This window comes from Ammospiza caudacuta, chromosome 10 (genome assembly GCF_027887145.1).
Source record: "Ammospiza caudacuta isolate bAmmCau1 chromosome 10, bAmmCau1.pri, whole genome shotgun sequence".
Classification (NCBI taxonomy): domain Eukaryota; kingdom Metazoa; phylum Chordata; class Aves; order Passeriformes; family Passerellidae; genus Ammospiza; species Ammospiza caudacuta.
Window position 1 is genome coordinate 1,555,087 of NC_080602.1, and position 23,626 is coordinate 1,578,712.

General features: G+C 52.2%; 1 protein-coding gene across 1 annotated transcript in view; it reads left to right on the top strand.

Annotated features, from left to right (window-relative positions):
- Positions 1–14,622: 14,622 nt before the first annotated feature.
- LOC131562074 (hydrocephalus-inducing protein-like) overlaps positions 14,623–23,626 on the top strand; it is a 30,587-nt gene continuing 21,583 nt past the window's right edge. The window contains exons 1-6 of the mRNA XM_058811650.1: positions 14,623–14,652; positions 16,444–16,578; positions 17,818–18,017; positions 20,658–20,782; positions 22,046–22,250; positions 23,432–23,621. Of these exons, the coding sequence (XP_058667633.1) occupies positions 14,623–14,652; positions 16,444–16,578; positions 17,818–18,017; positions 20,658–20,782; positions 22,046–22,250; positions 23,432–23,621 (885 nt within the window). The remainder of the gene's footprint in view (positions 14,653–16,443; positions 16,579–17,817; positions 18,018–20,657; positions 20,783–22,045; positions 22,251–23,431; positions 23,622–23,626) is intronic.

The following is a 23,626-nucleotide window of genomic DNA, read 5'->3' on the forward strand; positions in this document are numbered from 1 at the left end:
CAGACACAGCTCATCAGATGTGCTTTCAGCAACCTTGGGACAGAGAGGTGGGCCAGACAGGGCAGTGCAAGGCAAGGAATGCAAAAGCCCCCAGCCCTGGGGCAAGCACTGGCCCTCCACAGCTGCCTTCTGCTCCCCTACCCTGCCCCGTCCCCCCAGGCTCCTCTGCCCCAGCCCAGGTGCAGAGCCCTCCTTGCTGTGTCAGGGCTACCCTGCACCCCAGGCGCGGGGAACGTGTCCTCAGAGCCCTTACCTTTGGCTGGGCGGTGGCTCCTTGCTAAGGGGCATTGGCTGCAAATACGGGAGTTTTTCGGGGTACCTGGGGAGGGCAGGAGTCACAGGTGTGGGGCAGGGGACAACGAACCTGTTCCTGTTGGAGGCAGCACTCCCAAAGCCATGGGATTGTAGCCCATGGCATCTCGCTGCCTGTAGCCCTTAGGATGAGCCCCCACAGGCCCTGCTGATGGGCAGGGCTGCAGAGGGGGCTCCCCACATCAGCCCCTCCCAAGTAGACACTGTCACCCCTGTGCCCAGCACAGCGGGTCACTGCTGGCACCCATCTCCCCCCATGCCAGCCCTGCTGCCCCCGATGCACGGGTGCTACTCACTGGCCAGGAACCTGCATGCTGAGCATGCGGTCACAGGACAGGCACGTGAAAGGCACTGGCAGCTGCCTAAGGAGGGTGAGGGAAGAGCGCCAGCTGAGCTCCTGGGCCCACAGGCCTGCAGCACACAGGCAGCAGCTCCCTGCAGCAGCCAGCTGCTGGGCAGGTCACTGCACAGGCTCACGGCCATTGCAGACTGAACCGTGGGCTGTTGAGCCTGTTTCTCCCCATCCCCAAGGTGCTGCTGATGCCAGGTGAGGGGCACAGGCACCCATGCCACCATCTCAAGCAGCCCCTGCAGCGCTTTCAGCCCCTCTCTGGCACCAAAGTCCCCCCGTGTGCACGGTCAGGAGGGCAGGGCACGGCCCAGCTCAGGGACATAGTGTGTGACAGCCCTGCCTGGAGGAGCAGTTGCCATCTCTGTTCCCAAAGCCATCAGAATCTCCATCGCACTCACTTCTTAATCCCAGCGGCGTTTTCATGCAACAGCCTATCCTCGACTTCCTCCATGTTCCTGTTCCAGGAGTCCTCCAGGTGTTTACGGAAAGTCTTCAGCTCCAGGCGATCCAGCTGTGAACAGGTGCACAGCCTCAGCCAGCTGCTCCAGGATGTGACATGGAGCTCTCCAGGGAAAAGCCTGGAGGGGGATTCTCAGAGGGATGCTGCCGCAGGCTGTCAAGTCCCAAAGGTGCCAGTTCTTCATGGTGGGGACGAAATACCCCTCACCTTGTCTTCAATTGCATTGCTGAACTGCTGCTGCATATTGTTCCAGTGCTGCTCCTGGCCTGAAATCTGGCTCTGCAACTCCTGCATTCTCTCATCCAGCTCCTCCATGTTCTCTGCAAACTGGCTGCAATTGACTTTGCTGTCCAAGGCAGCTTTGTCCGCCTTCTAGCAGAGGGGAACGGCAGGAGAGCGGCGGGGAAAGGGATGAGGAATGCCAGGCAGGGCCAGCGTGTGAGGGGCAGAGGGAGGAGTGCTTCCTCCAGGCCATCATGCCCCTTTCAGGCTGCTGTGGCCCCATTTGCCCCATCACCCTGGTGAGCTTGGTCCCACCATGTGAAGGGTGAGGGACCCCATGAGCTCAGGAAATTCCCCCTCCCAAGGGGACAATTTCTGCCACCCAGCCCCCAAGGGACAAGGGGCATTTGTCACCCTGCCCGGGAAGCCCTGGGCTGGCACAGAGGCCCCTTAGACTGTACCATGTCCATGGCAGCCATCATGTCCTGCTGATCTGCTTTCTCCTTCTGCAGCTTCTCCAGGAACTGGGTCAGCATCTTTCAGCACAGAAAGGAACCCATGACACCACAGCAAGGTTGGGGCACACCCCAGGATGTAGGAGCACACTCCTCTCCCGCTGTCTGCACACACTCTGTCCCTGATTTGTCACAAGCCTTCTGCCCAGTTGGGTCTGTCAGGGATGAGCAAAATGGACGACAAACAGGGTGAACAAAAGGGTGATAGAAGCAATGAGCAAAGCAATGATAAAAAGGACGAGCAGCCAGCAGGCTCTTTCTCCTTCCACATCCCTTGCAGGACTGAGGCCCTCCTCAACACAACTCCTGTAGCCAGGCAACGCACCCCACTCCACTCCTGGGAGCCAGTGGGGCCCATGAAGTCATAGATTAATGGAGCCTTGGAATGGCATGGGCTGGAAGGGACCTAAAAGATCATCTCGTTTCACCCCCTGTCAGGGACAGGTAAAGGAACATTTTCCACTAGACCTGGTTGCGGCAAGATCCCATCTAAGCTGCTCTTGGACACTTCCAGGAATGGGGCAGGCTCTGTTAAGGCATCACCATGCTCACAGGGAAGAATTTCTTCCCAATATCCCACCTATCTCTCCCCTCTGTCATTGTGACGCCATTTCCATGCCAAGCCCTTGTACAAAGTCCACCTCCAGCCCTTTTATAGTCCTTTTAATTGCCATAAAGTGCTCAAAGTTCTCCCAGGTGAGTACAGCCTCATTGTTTTTCTTTGGATCAGTTTAAGATGTGTGTCACATCTGAGCCAGTTCCCCCACTGCTGCAAACCCACAGCCTGGTTTGGAGCATCCATTGGGATCAGCCTTTGCCAGGGGGGCTGTGCATGAGCCCCTGGCTGAGCTATGGGGTTGTTGGGGCACAGAATCCTTTCTTCTCAGGAGTTCAGGCAAAAAGTCTCTGTGGGTGAAGCCTTTGGACATTTTCCTCCAAGTCAGGTTTTATGTCAGCTTGACAGTCCATAAAGAAGACAATGACATCATTTCTCCTGCCAATGTCCCCAAGACTGTTGGGGAAGACAGATCAAGTTCTTCCCTTCAATACCTGCCATTTACTAAACGTTCTACTTTAGGTGTCCACAGAGCCCCATAATTACCTTGGGCCGCCTTGATTTGTTACTGAGCTCTCAAGGTAGCGCTGACTGTTCCATTAACTGCCACTTTTGCAAAATTTGCTCCACTTTCAGCCAGGTTTTATTGTCCCCTGGGGAATGGCCTGGGGTGACAGGGACAGGGACAACACTCCCAAGCCCCTCCCAAGCATCCCCCAGGGCAAGAGGCACAGAGACCCCTTGAGCATCTCCTGGGCACTGGACAAAATAAACTTGGCAGAAATCAAACTTAACTCTGCATAAATCACTTTGAAGAATATTTGCTCTTCCCACAAGTAACTTGTGATGGAAATGCAAACAAATCCCAAATATGAATAAACTGACAATCCAAGCAGTGATGTGGCAATTCCAAGTTTCATTGGTTCCTGCACAGCTCCAGCTCAGCTGCTGGCAGGTTCTAAAAGAAGAAAAGAGAATATTTGGCCCAATACAGATTATTAAAAGGAAGGGGAAGCTCTGTGTAGCTGTCACAAAGGTGACAGGGATCAAGAGAAAAATGATTCTCACATTTGGCAAAGAACCCAAGCCTGGGAATTCAGGAGATATTCAGGAATTTAGGTACTTGAGCTGGGCTTCTTGTAGGACTTTCAGCAGCCTTATGTTCCTCACCGTGGGGTGAATGAACCTTGTCAGTCTCGCTGGTAACATTTGCTCCCTTTCCTCCAATGATTTTAACACACTTTTCAAGGAAGGACAACAAAATATTTTCTTTTCACTGGCCACCCACAACAGCCATTTTCCTCATCAGTTCTCCCGTAAGTTGCTCAGAGGAAGCTGTGTCCAAGTTTCCAAGAGTTCCTCCAGAGAGAACCACAACCTCCTCAGAGGACGGGAACCATGCTGTTGTCAAAGGCACCTGGGGACAGACAACAGTGCCCTGAACTCACTGTGCCAAAATCATGTGGCAATCTGGTTAAGAAAATTGTTAGAGAGATGCCTCAGCCCCAATTAAGGCGCTAACAAGACCAAATCCAAAGTGGATTTTATTGAACAGTAAATGTGAGGTAGAGAGAGAGATGGAAAGAAAGAGAAAAGGGGGGGAGAGCAAGGGAGTGACAGGGACAGAGACCTCCCCTTGAGCAGGTGTAAGAGTCTGTCCGAATTTTCCCTCATCTGCCTCACGATCGTCATTTGAGGACCACTGAAGAGAAGATCCCCCCCCTCCCCCCGTCTCCTCTGTAGGAGAAAGTCATATGCCACAAGGCCCTGAGACCTGAGAGCATTGCTAAGCTACTGTTTCCACAAGTGTTGTTTGCTGTATGCTACACTGAGCCCAATGAGAAGGGGGCACCGTGCCCTTTTTGCAACAACAGCCTTGGAAGCTGCCCCACCTCTCGGTCTGGCTGGACTTCTCCTGAGTGGTGGAACCCTGCAGAAGACCCCTCTCACTCGTTTGCAACCACCGTGACACACAGACTGAGATGTAAGAAGCCTCTTCATCAAGAGACCCAGACATCAAACCCGCATGTGAGAAGCCCCCCTCTTATACTTTCCAAGGACTGGGACTGAGACCCCCAACCCGAGGGAGGTGTGTGGGGAGAGGCAAGCTGACCAAAGTGAGATGGACGTTGCAGGTGTGAGCATTGGGCCACAAAAACAATGGCTCATGCCCACTGCCGAACATGGACTGTGTGTACCCTTTCGAAACACCATTCTTTCCCCAAAACTACCTTTGATTCGGTTGCAAAATTCATTCCCCCTTCCCCCATTGAAAAAGAGTACAATTGGGGTCCAGATGAACTGCGCCTCTGAGATCTCCCCGACGTAACAGGCGGATCCTCAACTGGACTGGACCAAAGGACTTTATGTTTGGCAGTTATATTCCCCTCTCTCTCTCTCTCTCTCTCTCTCTTTCTCTGAATTTTTCTCTCCCTTAATCCCTCTATTGCATTTTGCTGTGGTCATTCAATAAAGGTGCGTTTGTTTTGATTATTACTGCAAATCCCCCTGTCCTGTGTCGGTTTTTGCACCCTGAGATCAATCCATGAACGATCACGAAACCCGTTCATAAGGACGGATCGTGACACTGGGGTTACTGGGAGCTACCAGGCCCATGCTGGGAGCTCTCTGTGCACACAGTGGGAAGAACTGGGAGCAACTGGGAATGACAGGATGCATGCTAGTGACAACTGGGATGTCCTGGCAGTGACTGGGATAAAACTGGGGGCAGCTGAACCATGCTGAGGTAACTGGGAGTGCCTGGCAATGACTACGAGAATGTTCAGGGCAGCTGGGATATACTGGGAGTGCCTGAGACCATGCAGGCGATGACTGGGACTGGACTGGGAGCCACCGGGAGCCACTGGGAGCCACTGGGAGCGTGCTGCGGGGAACTGGGACCATGCTGGGGGCAACTGGGGGCAAGTGTCAATGACTGTGGCCCTGCTGGGAGAGACTGGCATCATACTGGGAGTTACTTGGGGCTACACTAGGGGCAACTGGGAGAACTGGGAACACACTGGCTCAAAGGGGGAGCAACTGAGACCAACTGGAACTGTGCCAGGGGCAAATTGCATCATAATAAAGAATGACTGGGAGCAACTGGGATCATACTAGGAGCAGCTCCTGGGTGACTGAGTTCTACTGGGATCATCCTGGGATCACACTGGCAGTGAGGAGGAGCAGCGCGATGGCTCCAGCGCTGGGGCTGGGGGCGCTCCTGGGGGGCCAGGGGGGAGTGGGACCCCCAGCACCGGAACCCCCCTGCTCCTCTTAGCCTGCACAGGGACCCCTGAATCCCCCATTCTGGACATCAGGACCCCCTGCTCCCCTTTTCCCGGCCATCCCATGGCTCCCAGCCTCCAGACTTGCCATGGGCGTCACCCTAGGATGCCCTGGAGCACCTTGGATCCCCATTCCTGCCTTTCCCAGCCCCCAGCCCCACCTTTCTGCAAAACCAGAGACCCCCTGAACTCCCCCTTCCCGAACATCCCGAGTGTTCCCACCCTGGTCCCCTCTTTTTGGGAAACCCTGAACTCCCATTTCCTGGGCTCAAGGACCCCCTGGAACTCCCTTCTACCTCTCCACGTCCCTGCCCCTGTCTCCTGTCCCTCAGTTGTCCCCTGTCCCTCGGCTCTGTGGGGCCAGGGACAGCAGCAGGACCCAGGGCAGCCCTGGGGGAGAACAACCCTGAGCCCCAGCTGGGCCAGTTCCCCCCAGGTCACTCCCAGCATGGGCCCTGTGGCTCCCAGTCACCCCCAGGATGGTTCCAGTCACTTCCAGTTACACTCAGTGTGATCCCAGTATCATCCCAGTCACTCCCAGTATGATCCCAGCATGGTCCCAGCACAGTCCCAGCTGTTCCCATTCACCCCTACCATAGTTCCAGGCACTCCCAGTATGGTTCCAGTCCTTCCCAGTATGATTCCAATATGAACCCAGTCACTCTCAGTACAGTGCCATTTGCCCCCAGTATGATTCCAGTCACTCCCAGATACTCCCAGTATTATTCCAGTAACTTTAAGCTTCCTCTGTGATCCCAGTCACTCCTGGTCTCCCCCAGTATATCCCAATTGTCCTTAATGTGTTTCCACTCACTCCCAGTTGCTCCCAGTAGTTTCTAGCATTATTCCAGTTCTCATAACCACTCCCAGTCACCTCCAACATGATTCCTGTCACTTCCTGTATATCCCAGTTGCCCCATCATGGTCCCAGTTGCTCTCAGCCTGCTCCCAATCACTTCCAGTATGATTCCAGAAGGATCCCAGTCACCCTCAGTGTGGTGCCAGTTGCTCCCAGTATGATCCCATTGTTCCCCAGCATGTCCCCATTTCCTCCCAGTGTGATCCCAGTTGCCTCTAGCACAGACCCAGTCCCTCTCAGTATGATCCTTCTCTGATGCCGTGATGATCCCAGTTGCTCCTAGTATGGTCCTGGTTGCTCCCAGTTGCTCCCAGTCTGATCCCAGTTGCTCCCAGCGGCCCTGTGTTATGCTTTGGAGTGGGAGGAAATTTAGGGAAGTGATGCAAAGCTTTTTGTGTATCTGACAGTCTGTTGAGCTACTGAAAGCTAGACACGCTTTTGTGAAACACACATGGTAAAGATGAAAAAATTCAGAAACCTTTTTTCTTTGTTGGTCGGCAGGGAGCTGCTGGGTTTTGGCTTCTGCTCTGTGTCTGGGCTGTGCTGGGCTGGGCTGGGCTGGCAGTCTTGTTGCAGGCGGGGCTTCTTTTCTATTTTCTGGGCTGCTTGCTGGCTTCTCTCTCCATGGGCTCTGGTTTGGCCGGGCTGGGCTTCAGCAGCTGCCGGGCAAGGAGACAGGGGAGGCTGCGGAGCTTTAGCCAGAGCAGGGCTGGCTGTGGCTGCGAAGATCTCGCTGTCAGGCTGCTGCTTCTTCTTAGCGTGGCTGAGACCAGAGACTTCTGTGGCTGGTGTAGAAAACGAAACTCCAACTATAAAGCTGATCTGAACACAACTGAGCCACAGCTTTCTGTTACAAGTTATTGGTGGGTTAGGTAGGCCTCATGTGTGATGTTAAGTTTTTCAGTACTTCAGTCTTCTTCTGAGTGAGAGAAAAGAACAAAATGCAAGTATATAAAAAACAACATGAAGACACTCAAGTCAATAAAGAAGAAGTTAAGTCTTAGATGAGAGGGCTGAGAAGATGCTTTGTTTTTAGAGCTGAAATTTTCTTGTAAGCTGTAAAGGAGAGGAATAGTGAATTTGTTTTTACTAACAATCTGTGGGTCTGCTCGTAGATAAAACTAGCTCTGGAAGATAAAAGAAACAATGGGAAGGATTCCACTGATCGATAATTGGAAAAAGATATTTGCTTTTACAAATACACTTTAGGTTTGCAGATAAACGAAATAAGCCATTGAGAAATGAAAGAAACAATGGGGAAGAAAAACCCCTAAACTCCGTAAGAATTAAAAACTAAAAGGGAGGGTTATAGATTAGAGGGAAATCTTTGGGAAATCTTCGGTGTCAGGCGTATCAGGGCATCTGTACCTCTCAAGCACCTCAGCCAAGGGGAAAGAGAGAAGGGAAATGTGGCCAGGAAATGAGGATAAAAAGAAGGCTGCATCCTCCAAAAATTCAAGAGATCCCAGGGGAATGCCCCATGGCCTCTCCCTTTATTGGAATAAAGCCAGAAAGGATTCCTCTGTCTCCTTTGTGAACATAAACCTCTGGTGTTTCTAACAACAAGAAAATACTCTTTTTCTTCATAACGCATTAAACTATAAAGAGATTAAAGTGTTCAAATTGATATCAAATAAAGGCTTCTATGTTAAAGTAAGCAGATGTTAAAATAGTTGTAATCCCATGAGGAGTTCGAACAGACAAAGAGTGGTCTTGTGCTTCTAAAAAACGAAGAAGGGGCTGGGAAAAGGTTGAGTTGGTGCCGGATAAAGGGTGTAGGGGGGTCTCAGTACTGAGCAAAGGGGTAAAAGGGCATCTGGGTTCTCAGGAATTGGGGTGCCAGGGGTGTGTCAGGGTCATGAAAATGGGGGGGTGGGCAGGGACGTGGAGAGGTAGAAGGGAGTTCCAGGGGGTCCTTGAGCCCAGGAAAGGGGAGTCCAGGGTTTCCCAAAAAGTGGGGACCAGAGTGGGGACACCCGGGATGTTCAGAAATGGGGACTTCAGGGGATCTCTGGTTTTGCAGAAAGGTGTGCCTGGGAAAGGCAGGAATGGGAGACCAAGGCGTTCCAGGTTGTCCCGGAGGCTGGGAGCCATGGGGTGCCCGGGAAAAGGGGAGCAGCGGGACCTGATGTCCAGAACAGGGGGATTCAGGGGGTCCCTGTGCAGGCTAAGGGGAGCAGGGGGGTCCCGGTGCTGGCAGTGGCGGTTCAGGGTCCCGGTGCCGGGGGTCCCACTCGCCCCTGGCCCCCCAGGAGCGCCCCCAGCCCCAGCGCTGGAGCCATCGCGCTGCTCCTCCTCACTGCCAGTGTGATCCCAGGATGATCCCAGTAGAACTCAGTCACCCAGGAGCTGCTCCCAGGATGATCCCAGTACAGCCCAGTCACTCCCAGTCCTGGCATCCCCCCAGGCCTCTCTGCGTTCCGACCTGTCCTGGCTCCATCCCCGCCCCTGCCGGGGGCTGCAAGGGCTGCGGGAGCGGAGGAGGACGAGGAGGAGGGAGGGAGGAAGAGGCGGAGCGGGGGCGGAGAGGGGGAGCCAGGCGGCTCCGGCGCTGCCTGAACTTGCAGCAGCCTCTTGTCCCCTCCTGTCAGGGAGTTGTGCAGAGCCAGAAGGTCCCCCCTGAGCCTCCTTTTCTCCAGGCTGAGCCCCCTTCCCTGCTGCCTCAGCCCCTCCTGCTGTTCCAGCCAGGGTCGGATACTAGTGCTGCAAAGAGCAATGTACAGACCTGGCATAGGTGCCTTTGTCACCACATTTTAACCTTTCATTGGTTACAGAAAGACTCTTGGGAAGCCCCAAACTGCAGTCAGTCGCTGCAGTGCCAATGTCCTTGGCAAAGCCCTGCGGCCCGGCCCGGCCCCGCACTCGGCGCCGCGGTTGCCCGGTAACCGCGCCCGGGCCCTCAGCGCCTGTGACAGCGGCGCGGCCTCAGCTGCCTGAGAGCGCGGCCCTGGCTGGGTGTGCGCAGCCTGGGCTCCTGCAGGCGGCTGCACCGGGCCATTCGCCGGGTGAATTGTCGGCGTAGAGAATTGCTAAAGGTGCAGAGCATTGGCCTCTGCGAAAAGCCCAGCAGCGTGCAGAACACTGGTGTCTGCTAGGGAGTCCTGAATTTCACTTGAAGGTAAAGACCGACTAAAGTTGAACTTTTTGGTTTTGTTTCATCTGTGCTCTGAAAGAGAATGCCAAAGGGAAATAGAGGATGTGATCATGCCAGTCTTCTGGCGCAGCAGTTCAGTGACATGTTGTGGTGGTTTGACCAGGAAGAAGTGGGAACATTTTCTAAAGATAGTAGTATATACATTTTTTTCCTATAGTAACTGCTTAAACTGCTTAAAGGTGAATGAGTTCTGTTCAAGTTTCAGTAGGTTTTTATCATCTGGGTTTTAAAATTTTTAGGGAGTTGCCTCTGTATTGAGGTGCAAAGGAGACCATATGCCAAAGTCAATGGTCTGGATTTTATGGAACAGTAAATGTGAGGGAGAAAGAGAGAGAAAGAAAAGAAAAAGTGGGAGGGGGCTGGAGGTTGGCAAGGGGGGGAGGAGAAAGAGAGTGACAGAGAGAGGTTTAGTAGAAAATATCACCATTCCATGGCTCCCATTGGCCTACCATTAAATCCTCTTCTGGTCTTCTCTGTGGTGAGGTCTGGCAAAATGTAAGACTCCAATGGATTAATGCAGATTTGGGCAAGGGGATACCTTGCCCAGGTACCTCCCAGGAGTGGGGCAAGTTGGACTGTCTCTTGCTACTTTCAAATAATATAAAATTTTTAGCACCCATATATCCTTTGAGTCTGCCATGAGTTGGGTTCTGGATTTTCAGATTTGTTCTGTTAGCTTGCATGCCCTGCAGTCGTCTGGTGCGAGGCCTCAGGAATGGGTCTGGAGGCACTGTGGAGGTCTTTGCTGGGAGGTTTGTGTGCAAACCTGGCCTCAGCAGAAGAGTCTGTGGCTCTGACTTCCCCAGCCTGAACCCAGACAGAGCTGATTTTCAGGACAGCTGCTGGGTTTGGCTTTGTTGTGGATAGGTTTTACTCCTCAGCCTTGTTTACTTGTCCCCAGACCTGAGCTAATGGGACAATAGTGTCACCTTGATCTTGTCTCAAGTTCCCTTAGGCAGCTTAACTCACAGTGCCAAGTTCCAGTCAGGAGGCATTTTCAGGGAGGGGTGGGCTTGGGTGTTCGCAGCTTCTTTATAGAGTTTTGTCACAATGGGCAGAAAGTCCTTTATAATGATATTTAAGCCATTAGCCATAACATTCCAGTCTCTCATTAGTCTCTCAGCTGTGAGGAGCAGCTGAGAGAGCAAGGGTGCTTTAGCCTAAAGAAGAGGAGGCCCACTCTAGCAATTTTTGAGTAATATTTAAGCTACAGCTTTGTCTGTTCGAACTGCTTTTAATGTTCAGATTTTTAGCTCCAGGTTTCAGTATGATCTAACTTTGAATTGCACAAGGTAGCCATAGAGTTCAAATAAAGTCCAACTGGATGCCTAATTATACTAGCTACTTACACCAAACAAGCACTTAGCTACTTTCAAGTAATGTAAGATTTTTAGCACCAGAATATGCCTTGAATCTGCCATGAATTGGGTTGTGGATTTTCAGAGTTCCATTATTGCTCCTTCCAGTTTTGTTGAGGCACTGTCGCTCACCTGCGACACCGTCCCTTGGAAATGGCGTCTGGATTGCCAAAGAAGACACCGACCCCTCGTCTTTTGTCCAGGGAAGGGCTGAAGCCTAATACTGTGAGTACCCCCTGGGGCTGTGTTAAGGCTGGCACTGCCCTGGTGTCCCTGCTCTCCCTGCCCCTGTTGTCCAGCAGTGCTGTGAAGCTGCAGAGCCCCTGCCCAGCCCTTTGTGCTGTGCTGCTGTTGCTGGGGCTGTCCTGGTGCAATAGGGAACACTGTGGGTTGCTTCAGCTGTGTCTTGCCTGGCTGTGCCAGCAGAGCCAAGTGAAACCAATGTACAGCTGAAGGCCTGAGCATGTGTTCTGTCCCTTTCCCTGTGCCACAGGAATTCCTTCTGTCAGGCTGGGCACCACTCACCGGTGCTGCTCTGACCATGCTGCCCTTGGGCACCTGGGCGTGTTGGTGGGGGGAAGCTCAAACTCTGCCCAAAGCCCTGAGAGCCACGGCTGGTCCCAGCTGGAAGAGCTTCCAAAGCAGCTGCTCTCTCCCAGCTCCTGTGTGGGCACAGATGCAGGCCTGCAGGCAGCGCTGGAGCCAGGGCCACAAAGGTCCCTTGCTGTCTGCAGCTCACTTGGCTGAAGATGCCCCACTGCTGAGGCTCTGTCAAGGAGATGCCTCTGTTTTCTTCTGTGGAGGGCTCTGTCAGCCCAGGCAGAGAAAACAATCAACAGGGAGAACTAAAACCTAGAGACATTGCTGTGCACCTCACTCTTGGTACAGCGTTCCTTTCTTGCATCTCTTGGACTCATCCAGCAGCGATATCTCCTTGCTGTGAGTTCTGAGCGTTGTGCAGGGATGGAGTTCAGGCAGTTCTGAGAGCTCCTCCCCATTCTCTGGAAAGGTCACTGCCTCAATCCAATGAAACGTAAGAGGAAACAAATGCCCAAAGAGCAGAAATCCCCAACCATGTCCCATCCAGTCATGGAGAAGCCAATGGGACAGAGCCATATGGCTGGAGTATGTGTGTTCCACTCTGTATTATTAATTCACTGATGCTAAGTATTTCAGCAGGAAACTCCCAGGGCTTCCAGGAATGTCCTAGTGGCTGTGATCACAAGTTATTCACCAGTGCCACTTGTTCGAGAAAAGCCTTTCTGAACAGGCACAACTCTGAGGCTCTAGCTGGTTTACTTTTGCCTTTCAGCTGCTTCCCTCTAAGTTCCAGAGGGAGAAGTTTCTCAGCAGGAAGAAGGAGGCCAGCACTGGGGGGAGTATTCTGCCCAGAATTGGCCCATTTCTAGACAGGAGTGAGACTCGCCCAAAGGTAGCCTTTTCCTGCTCTTTTCCTTTCTGTTTCACATGAAGTTTGAAGAGGGTGTGTGCTTGTGACAGGCTTGCCTCCAGCAAAATGCCTCAGTGTCCAGGTCCTGCTGTCATTGCAAGGTGCTGGGAGTGGTGGACTGGGAGTCCTGATCTGCACTAAGCCAACACAAATACCCTCTGCTGAAGCTGCTGGGGTGTGCTGGAGTGCAGCTGCCATTGCTAAAACAATGGGAGGAAGGCTGGGGACACAGAGGCCCAAAATTGCCCTTTGCCATTCTCCTGCTGAAGGAGCCACCTCTTGCTTTGGTGTGGTCACCATCAAATGCTCGGGGTCACAGAATTCCCTGCAGAGTGGCAGCGTTGGCCTTTGAAGGCCAAGGATCTGCAGGAATTCCTTCAGATGGAACACAACAAATTGCATTACTGCTTTGGGCTGGAACAATGTGTTGGAGCCTGACGGGGTGTTAGATTTTGCAGGCTGCCAGATGTACAGGGGACTGGCCCTAGGCAGAGGGGAGTGGATGTGCTTTGTCTGGATCAGTGCCTACTCAGAGGTGTGTTTAAAGCTGCTTTTCTGGCAGGACTAGCTCGGTATAAAGCACAGTCCAAACGGGTAGGTGACTGAGGTGGGCTGTTGAGCAGGAAATTGGCAGCAAGAGACACGGAACACAATCCAGGTTAAGGATTGTCCTGGAGAGGGGCCTTGGGAACACCTCAGGAAAGGGCACAGCTAAGGGACAGTGTGCTGCAGCCACTCCCTTGAGCGGAATGTGTCTGCTGTGAAGTCACAGAGGAGACCTGCTTGTGTCTCTGCGGTGACAGCAGTGTGGCTGGAGAAGGCAGACAAAGCAGGGCAGAGTTTTCTCCAAGCAATGTCTCTGCTCCAGAAGCATTTGCTGTTGTTGTGTCATTCCAGACGTGCCTCTACAATGGCATGAAATAAGGTTGCAGTAATGACAGGAAAGCACCCATTTAAAGGCCATTGAAAAAGGAGATACCAACTCTACTTTTACCCAAGTTGCTGAGAAAATAACTGAAACTTATCCTCATTCAGCATCCACCTTACTTGTCTTTTTATTTTCAGCTCATTTGTCTTTTTATTTTTGCCTTTTCCTCTCTTTGGAACACACTAACTTTTAAATACAATGAAAAGGAACAAAATGATCAAAGCAAAAGAAAAGTGTTTCTTAGTAAGGATTCAGCTGAGCTGGGGATGTCTCCCTCCCTGAGAGCCAAGGGCACACACACACCCTCTGAGAAAATGGCAATCTTTGTATCCCCTTTGTACCCGGCTGGGGCGGTCCCTGTGCCCTTTGCCATTGGATGGGTACTCAGGAGCTTCCATTCTCTACTGAGCACCAACTTTTCTGTCCGCTCCCTTCTCATCCTCCTTCCTTTTGGTCAGGTCTTCAACCCTGTCCCTCTATTTGTGACACTCAACAAACCAACCTGAACAAATGCAAACCACAAATAACACACAGAGCCAACAAATTCCATTCTTTTGCTTAATAACCTTTTGGCTTCAGCCAAATGTCACCTCATCTCTCACACCTGCTCTGGTCCTGTGCTCTTCTTACTGAAGTCTAAGTTCTAGAGCAAAAAAGATATTTGCAGTTGTGTGGGCCTCGGTTTCCCTGTCTCAGAGTAAAAGACATCCCAAATCCTTTCCCATGGAGTCTCCTGTAAATTCATGGGTTTTACTTACTCCATGAGTGCTCAGTCAGTGCCCCAGAGCTCTGTGACCGCATGGGCACAGGGCTGTGTTTTAGGAACGTGCTGCCTGGCATTCTGGAGAAAGAAACCTGGAGAAATCCATGCCAAAAGAGCAGCTTGGCTTGAGCCTGCTCTGTGTGGCCCAGCAGCTGTGGATGAGCTCAGAGCAGAGGTGGGTGAGCCACTGTTTGCCCAGTGTGGGCTGGGCAGACGTGCTCCCTCGGAGTCTGTACTTCACTGGGGATCAGTGGAAGATTCTCCTGCATGAACCTTCCTCACAGCAGCTGAAGCTCTCCCTGCTCTCTCTCCTCTCCAGCTGCCGTCAGCTGCCCCGAAACAGAGCTGGTTTGGGGTTTCCCCACCAGAGCTGGTATTTCAGAACTTCGTCGCTCGGCAGGTGTCGGAAATGGTGCTGTCTCTCATGAATAAGGACAAGGTAAGTGCTGGCACGCAGAGCTTTAACGCTGTGCTGGAAGAGGAGAGTGTTGTCATTCCCTCAGTGTACAGCAAAGCAAGTTATCTGCTGCAGCACATGCAGAAGAAAATGTCTCAGCACCTTCTTCTGCAAGATGGTGGAAATCTTCCTGTGCTGGGAATTGTCCCCAGATTTTTGCCAGGCGTTGATGGTGTCTATCCCAAAGGAGTTTCCTTCTCTTGAAAGCTCTGGATTGACAGGAATGTTGAGGGCTGTACAGTTCTTACCTGCTCTCATGCTTTGCCTTGGGTCTATAGCACATCCTGTGTGTCCTTGGTTAATCTTGGCTCCTGGTAGGAATCTCTGCCTCTCTCAGCCAGTTTGGCTCCCTTTGTGCAGCTCACAGGCAAAGCTCCGGGGCTGAGCCTTCTGCACTTTATGCTGGAATCACTTCTCATTAATGGCATTGGCCCTGCAGGAACCGTGTTCTGCAAGAGCCCTGCAATCAGAGTGATGGAGCAGAAGCAGTGAGAGGCCTTCAGGTTCCACTTGAGGCTCCTGCTCAGCTTCATCCAGCTCTGCTCAACTTTTCCAGAAGCAACACGGTGCTCTGCTTTCCCTTTGCAGAAGCACAGCACATCCAAAGCCATGTGCTCCTGGAGGTTTCCACCTTCACCTGAAGAAATTGGCATTGTTTTGCAGTTTCCCAAGAGAGCTGAGAGGGAAAAAGTTGAAAAATGTCAATTGTGTTCCACTGTAAAGAGGAAAACTTGAGACCATTTGAATTTCAGTCAGGGAAACATTTTCTCAAGTGAGGCTTGTGCCAAGAGTGGGCTGGTGGGAGGAGACAGGAGGGAGTCCAAATCACCTGGTTTAGATTTTTGGAGAGCATTTTGGTGCTCAGGGGTTGATGATATCTTTGTGCTAGAAAATGCATGTGTGCTGTGCATGTGTACCCCAGAGGGCCGAACCTGGCCTGCTGGCTGCAGGCAGGAATGCCCAGCAGCCCAGCTTGCCTGCACAGGCAGCAGGAAGCCCTGGAGAGCCAAGATTGGCTTTTCATACTGGAACCACACTGTCAGACAGTGCTGGCCCTGTTTCTCCAGGCAGAAAATGCCTCTGAAGCCCCATGGTCAATAGACACCGCCTGTCTGTGTTTCTGTCACTTTTGGCAAGCTGGTTGCTCTCATGGTTTTATGATTCTTGCTTGCTGCTTTGCTGCCCATTTAAATTCTCTTTGCCATCTCCTTGTTTTAGGGATTGTCTTGCTGTGTTCATTCCTTCTTTTGCTTTTCAGGTTTGCTTTTATTCCCAGTAAGACCACAGTGTTTGGTCTCCTGTCTTGCTGCTCTGCCTGCCTGACTGTATCCCCAGAAGTTCCCTACCCAAACCTGATCTGCTGGAAGGGAATTTCTTCCTTCCCCCACAGAAATGGGCTGGTTTGCTTTTAGGTAGCACATTCCCCCTCTGGAACATGACCACTTCATGGCTGTGTGCAGGCAGAAGCCAGCAGGTTTTTTGGCCTTGTTGAACATGCAGGTGACTTGGTTCAGGTGCTGTGTCTCCATCCTGCTGGTGCTGACCTGCTCGGCCCTTCCTTCCCAGCAGGCGCTGCCCTACTGGCCCTGGCCAAAATGCTGGAGCCAGAGAGAAGGGATTCAAGTTCAGCCTTGTGAATGATGTGCCTGTGCCTGCTCAGCTGGAAGTGCTTTGGAAAAGGGGCAGGGGAGGGATGTTAGCAGGGCATGGACAGGTCTCCCCTTGTCCTGTTTCCACAAGTGGCAAAATCATAATTTCATGTCTTTGCTGCAGTTTCTTCACGTGGTGAAGGTCTCCATGGAGAGCTCACCTTACTTCCAGCTGGTGAGCTCCAGCGATGCGTACCGTGCCGTGCCGCCGGGCGCCTCTGCCCCTGTGCGCATCCGCTTCACCCCCAGCAAGAACAAGGTGAGGCTGGAGGAGCCAAAGCACACAATGATCTCCACAGCCATTGTTTTCCCTGCACTCTGGCTCCAGCCCATTGCATGCTGTGAGCTGGGCTCCAGGCGTGGGCAGGCAGCCTGCAGCCAGTCACACCTTGGCACTGCTGGCAGGCACTGCAGCCAGGCCTGACAGGCTCTGCTTGCCCTCCCTGCACACTGCTGAGCATTGCCAAGGGAAGATGCACGGGAAACAGGATGAAAATGACAGAGGGCTCTTGATAGATGTTGGGCCATCTCTAGGTCCAGTGGAAGGGGTTTCATTCTGATGGAAAACACCAGAGGAACAAAGAGGTCAGAGAGCTTTCCTCCTTCCTGGACTGCCAACAGCTTCCCTGCCTGCCCCTGGGCTGGAGCACAGCCGGTGCTTTTTCACCCCCTCTGTTGTGCAGCCTGTCAGCTGTGCTGTCCCAGAGCACAAGTGAGCATGGCACAGCTGCAGGGCCAGGGCAGAGGATGTGCTGTGCCCGTGAGCCCGGCCTGGCACAGGCACACTGGGCCCTGGGTGCCCTTGGTCAGCAGGAGGTTGCTGAGCTGCAGGGCACTTGGACACCTGCCTGAAGGAGCTGGTGTAGGGCAGGTACAAGCTGCAGGCAGAGCTGTGAGCCCAGAGCCCGTGGCAGTGACACTGCTGGGGCTCTGTCTTCATGCCTGTCCCTGTGCTTGCTCTGTCAGCTGGCACCCATTCCGTGCCAAAGGTGCTTTTGCGGGGAGCTTTGAACAGCAGTGCTGAGGCCCTGGCAAGTCTGATCTCAGTGCTGGGTGCAGGCCAGAGGTGCAGGATGTCTTTGGGTGCAGCTGTTTTCTCCTCTTCCTTTTGCTGCTCAGAGTCAGTTGAACACTTTGTCCTATTCTCAGACAGTGGGAACATAGAACTGTAAAGAGCAATGTCCTGTGTTCCCCAGCTCCATGTTGCTTAGAAAGGGGCTTAGGAATTCTTTAACATCATTAAAGTTTAGAGTAAAAATGATGGTGGCCTAGGGCTGTTATCTGTATGACCCAAGTGACACAAGAGCTGAATGCCACTGAGACGGATTTTGCAAAGTGCGCAGGTGCCTTTAAAACGTGACATAGCAGTAGAACTTAGTGTTCATGTGAGGGTGCAATAGGTAAATGGATGCCCTTGAAGGGGTATAGGAAATGGTTTTTCTTCTGCCATGGGGATGGCACTAAATGTCCTGTGCTGAGCCAGTTTCTTTTCCTGCAGGATTATTGCCACGAGCTGGTGTGCCTCACTGCAAGGGAAAGGATCGTTGTGCCAATTCGGGCCATTGGTGCCCGAGCTGTGCTGGACTTCCCTGCCCAGCTGGACTTCTCCAAGTGTCCAGTCAAGGTCAGCACCCAGCAGACTCTGCTGGTGCGCAATGTCGGTGCCCGGGCAGCTCGGTACCAGCTGAGCACGCAGAGGTGAGGCAGCTCATCTGTCCCTGTGCAAAAACCTTTGGGTGAGAGCAGAGTTGGGAAAGAGCTACAGAAGGAACCAAGCACCGGATCTGCTGCCCTGCAGCCTGGCTGGAAGTGAGCAGGATGGAAGGCATCTGCTCTTGCTTTCAGTGGCCTTGGAGCTTTCTGTGTCCCAGATTTCCTGGAGGCTGCTGGAACATGTTGGGAGCTGGCTTGCACCCTGCTGAGCACAAGCAGCTTCAGAAATGCTTCCTCAGCACTGTCAGCCAAAGAGAGCCATTCTCTGGGAGGCCACAGGCACGTGGCTTTGCAGTGATCCTGGAGGGGACCTCTGGAAATCATCTGAGCAAAGACACTGCTCAAAGCAAGAGCAGTGTCTGGGGGTTGCAAGGTGCCATTGGGAGACATGGACCTGTCTTTAGATGCCTTACAAGAAAACAAACATGTCAATGGACCTAGTTATAAAAGCAGAAGAAAACAACCTTTTAAAACCCCCTCCATACCTTATCTTTTCTGCCTGTCAGGTGCAGTAGTGATTCATTGAGAGGATGGATCTAACAGGATGAGAAGTGTCTTAAGGAGCAGCTGACAATTAACAGAGAAAAGCCCAAAATTTAGCTTTCCAGGCCCACCTCTTGACAGCGATTTTAATTTGGTTCTTACAGTGTCAGGGATGTCTCCTTCACAGCTCTTCTAGCTGTGGGCTCAGGGAACAGTTTAGTGGTGTTGGCCGAAATTCAGAGGAGTTAAGTTTAGCTGTGGAGCTTGTGTCTTTGGGTCTTGGGGAGCCAGGTGTGTGTGAGAGATGACTGCTAGAGCAGGGACAGAGGAGTCTGGTGGGTAGAGCCCAGGGATGGAGGCGATGCGGGGGCTGATTTGCACTCAGTTTTTCAGTCCTGACAGCTGAGTCCTGAACTTGGCTGGATCCTCTTCTCCTGATAATTTGAAAAGAAGAAGACACCTTCTTTCTCAGGCAAGCCCTGAAGTCATCCCTGGAATGTTATTCCCATCCTGCCACCTGAAGGCAGGAGCATGTAAAATGGGGCAGGAGTGGGAAGGGAATGGAATGGAAGGCAGTGCTGAAGCCTGGCCAGGGATTCCCCTAACTGGCAGCTTCTCTATTGCGGTGAAATTTCTGGCCAAAGACTAAGAACAGAATGCTGTGCCTTGCCCCCAGCAGGCCCTGATCCCCCCAGCCCCAGCAGAGCTGCAGCAGTGCTGGCATCAGCCCCGGGGCAGATGCAGGAGCACGAGCACTGATCTGGCTCTGGGGCTGCTGGGGCCTTGTCTTTCCTCCCCTCCCTCCAAAGTCTCACGTCCAGCACATGAACATTGCTGGCCCAAGGCTTCTCCATCATCCAGCAGTGATGTTCTCACCAGTGGCAATGGGAACAGGTCAGCCCATAATTACAGCAAGAGGTCCTGAATGAGCAGAACCTGAAGCAAGTTCATCAGCTGTTACTACTGACATGAACAAAGTTCAGCTTGCCAAATGTTCTCTTTGTTTTTGTGTGTGATGCATTCATCAGCAAAGTCCCCAGAACACATTTGAAGTGACAGATTGACCAGCAACAAAGCACCAAGGCCAGGAACTTTTGTTTCCTCACTGGGGCTGTAGAAGGGCACAAAGCCCAGCAGCTGCTGGGCAGAAGCACATTTCCCCTGAGCTGTCCCTGAGCATCAAAGCACAGAGTCTTGTGTTTGTCAGGCAAGAGCTGTTTACCTGGTGACTAAATCCTGATTGCTCCTGTTAAATCCAAAGTGCACCAACGCATCTGCATCATTATTTCCAACACATTGCACAGAGTTTCTCTGCTGGGCCAAGCAAACAGTTACCAGCCTGCATGACAGCCCAGAGTCCCAGACTGCATTGCTGGCAAACACACAGAAACCTCCGGTTCTGCTTCCTTGATGTGCTCCTGCTCATGGTGCTTCATTTAGCTGGGATTGGACCCTTCAGACTGTAAATGGCATCGTCCTTTTGGGTTTCCATGTCACTGTATTGCTCTAGTCTGCATTTGCACTCTTTCAGAGTTTTGATTACTCCTCTTCTTAGAGCAGCTTTCATTGAAATGCCTTTAAAAGTTGCCCTTTTTAGGCTAAATCACGATGATTTCAAGGTAAAATAAACCAAAGAAGCACACTGCAAATTCAACAGGAACTATTCCTTGGTCTTCAGGGAAAAGTTCCTTCTCCCTGTCTGATTCCTAGGCTGTAATCTCCCAGGACAGGGAGTGCCCTACCATTTGCATCTCTTGAGATGGGATTTGTAGGCAGCAGGAAAAGAGAAATTCCTGAGGCAGTCAGTGTCAAGTTGTGCATGCAAATAGCTCTGAACCCTCTCTGTGCTTTTCACAAACCATTCTCTGATGGGATTGCTGGCAGTGGGAGCCTTGAGGCTCATTGCAGAGAGCTGGATGCAGAGAATGGGGAGCTGAGGCCCTGTTACCCCCAGGGTCTTGTGAGGGCTGGATCTTGTCAGCAGTGGCTCAGTGGCTGTTTGTGATCCTGTCTGTTCTGTCTCTTGTGCTGCCTGTGCTTGGTTTGCTCCCTGCTTGGCCAAGGGAGCTGCAGGGAGCTGCAGTGCAGCAGGAATCTCATGGCCAGGCGTCCCCAGGCCTGACCCCTCTCTCTGTGTTGCAGTCCTTTCTCCGTGGTGCCGGCCACAGGAGCTCTGGGCGCTGGTGACACCGTGCAGGTGACAGTGGCATTTCACCCGCTGGCCAGCGGTGCCCATTGCGGCTCCCTGGCCGTGTGCTGCAGCTCAGGTGAGTGCTGGGCCCTGCAGGGCACAGGACAGTTCTGCACATGGCTCCCTGCTGTCCATCCCCTGCATTGCCTCCAGAGGTGCCTCCCCTGTTCAGCCTTACCCCAAAGCAAACTGAGAACTCCTTGGTGTTTAGGGGCTTGAGAAAGGCAAAGATTTTTGACTGCTGTTTTGCTGGGACTTGCTGAGTGGAGGAAGGAGGAACTCTGATTCTCCACTACCATGTGGCTATGCCTGGGTGAAGTTTTATTTGATTCCTGGGCAGTGCTGTAGGTGAGGTCTCCATCAGACTGTCTCCAATGCAATGGATTTCTTGCACACCTTTGTCCCATATGCTGCTTCTCCATTGGCTTGTCACAGGCCCTTTTTCTGTGTGGCCCTTACACATAGATGTAGTTTCTGTCTAACAACATTTTCAGGCCTTTAAGTTCCTTTTTTGTGACAAATCAAAACAATTTTTTCCCTGTCCCCATTTCCCAGGCTGTTGAAGCTGTTGCAAACCTCTCACATCTATCTCCCATTTGATTTCTAGACTGAGGGATCCCATTCAGTCTTAATGTAGAAACTGCTCTGTACTCACTGATCTTTCCTTTGTCCCTTTCTTCTTTGATTTGCAATGCTCCAGCTTGGTTTTTCAGATCAGAACAGTATAAAATATTTAAAGACTGATGTGGCTGTGGGTTTGGACAAGGAGATGATTTTCACGGTGCTCATTCTGTAGTGGTTTGTCACATTGCAGAGCCAGGCTGGTTGTGTTTCCTCACCTGTGTCCCCTCCTGCTGTGGGCTGTCACTTCACTTGTTCCTCTGGGCCTCCTTTTGCTGCCCAGCTGCCCCCAGGCATATTTGCTGGTCAGCAAGAAGGGATCCAAGGGATCAGGAGTCTCCTGGGATGCCCAGGGAGAGCCTGGGCAAGGCAGGACTGAGCAGGGCTCCTCAGCCCTGTCACCTGAAGGACTTGGATGCAGAAATCCTGGTGATCTGAGTGGGTCACCGGAGCACATGGACCAATCTCCCTGTCCATCCTGTCCCCTTGGGGCCAAATCTCTACAAACACCCTCAGAAATAAGGTGTTTTAGGAGGTGCCCAGGACATCCTCACGCTGTACACACAGAGCTGAAGGATGTGATCAATGGGGTGGTCCACAGAAGTGCTCCTTCAGCGCAAAACTGGGACACTTTCTTCTGTGCCCTGTGCTTTGCTCTGTCCCTTGTGCTTCCATCAGCCAGTGAGCTGAGCAAAGACTCCCCTTTGCTTTGTTCCAGGTGAAGAAAGAATCCACACAAAGCTCCAGGGAGAAGCTGTAGATGTCAACATTGGGCTGAGCCCAAATTCCGTGGAGCTTGACAAGACTTTCACCAGCATGTCAAGCCACAGAACCCTGTTCATTGAAAACAGGAGTAACATCACAGCCCACTTCCAGTGGAAGGCTTTTGCTACTGAGGAAGAAGAGAATGAAGCGAAGAGGAGGTTGGTTTGAAAGATGCATTTCAGTGAGATACAGGCCCAAGACTGAAACTAACGTGTGGCCTCAGGGGATGTTGGTGCTTTTGAATGGTTTAGGCCAAGTGAACCATGCCCGGCACTGGGGTGTGTGTCCCTGGGCTTCAGGAGCTCAGCACTCAGCATTCCAGGTCATTTATACTCCAACCAGGGATGGCATTTTGGGAAGGAAAGGTTGATTGGGATGACTGGATTTCCTCAGGTTCTAATTGGGCTCTTGTCTCTCTTCTCTTCTTTCTACATGACCTGGCAACATCCTTAAGCATTTCCTGAGTTGCCAGTCCCTCTTTCCAAAGGTGATACAGCCTCTTTTTTCCCTTTAGTTCCTTCAAAATCTCCTTGCCCATGCGGGCTGGTAGTGTGTCCCTGTGCTGCTGTCAGAGAGGTTTTGTGCTCTCAGAGCAGAGAGGATTTTTTGTGAGAGAAGATAGTGCAGGATCCTTTCCCTCTCAGGACATTCTAGTGCCATGCACTGGGATGGGATCCAAAAAGCTCTGGCTCATGGAAAGGTCTCTCCAGGAGTTTGCTGTCTCCCTCCCGCACAACAAAGTTCCTTCCCCTCTCAGAGCCTCTGTTTTCATGCATATTGCATATAAAAACTTGAATGTCCCTGAAGGGATTCGGTGCCTGAATTCATCAATTTCCTGTGGAAGTGCTCTGGGATGCTCTTGTGAAAGGCAGAGTAGGGAACGGGGCAGGTCCAAACTGGAAGAAACAAAGAGTGATGCTGGTAACACGTAGCTGCAAGCCAGCTTTGTCTCCCCTTGCCAGGGAAATGCTGCAGTGGGTGCTCTGTGATCTTTCTGTGCCCCCCCGAGCAGCTCAGTGGGAGGAAAAGCCACTTGAAATGGCTGGTTGATTCTCCCTCATCTGTGGCAGAGGCTTTGAGGCAGGAGGCTCTCTGGAGGGATGCTGGCTTTGCAAACCTCTGCTGAGCTTGCAAGGATGGAGTGAAACTCCCTGCTGGGCCAGGGAACAGCAAGTTGTCCTCTGATCCCTGTGGGACCCTCGTGGCTTGGGCTCAGCCTTTGCTGGGGAGCTGCTGCTGCTCCTCCTCAAGTGCTTTGCTCTCCTGTGCTCACACTTCTCTCTGCAAATCTGTGGCTCATGAAACCATCTGCTGGCCTTGTCTCTCCCTGGGGCTGCAGGCAGTGCTTGCTGCGGCCGCCCAAAGAGGTGTCTCAGGAAAACTTCACAGAGGAGAAAGAAACAGAGAAGGTGAAGAGCTTTTGTGGAGATCACAGTGCCCTCCTGAGCAGCATGGACAAGGAGAAGATGGTAAAGGTGCAAGAAGACCCCATGCTGTTCTCTGATGACATTTTTTTCCTTGAGCCAATGGTAAG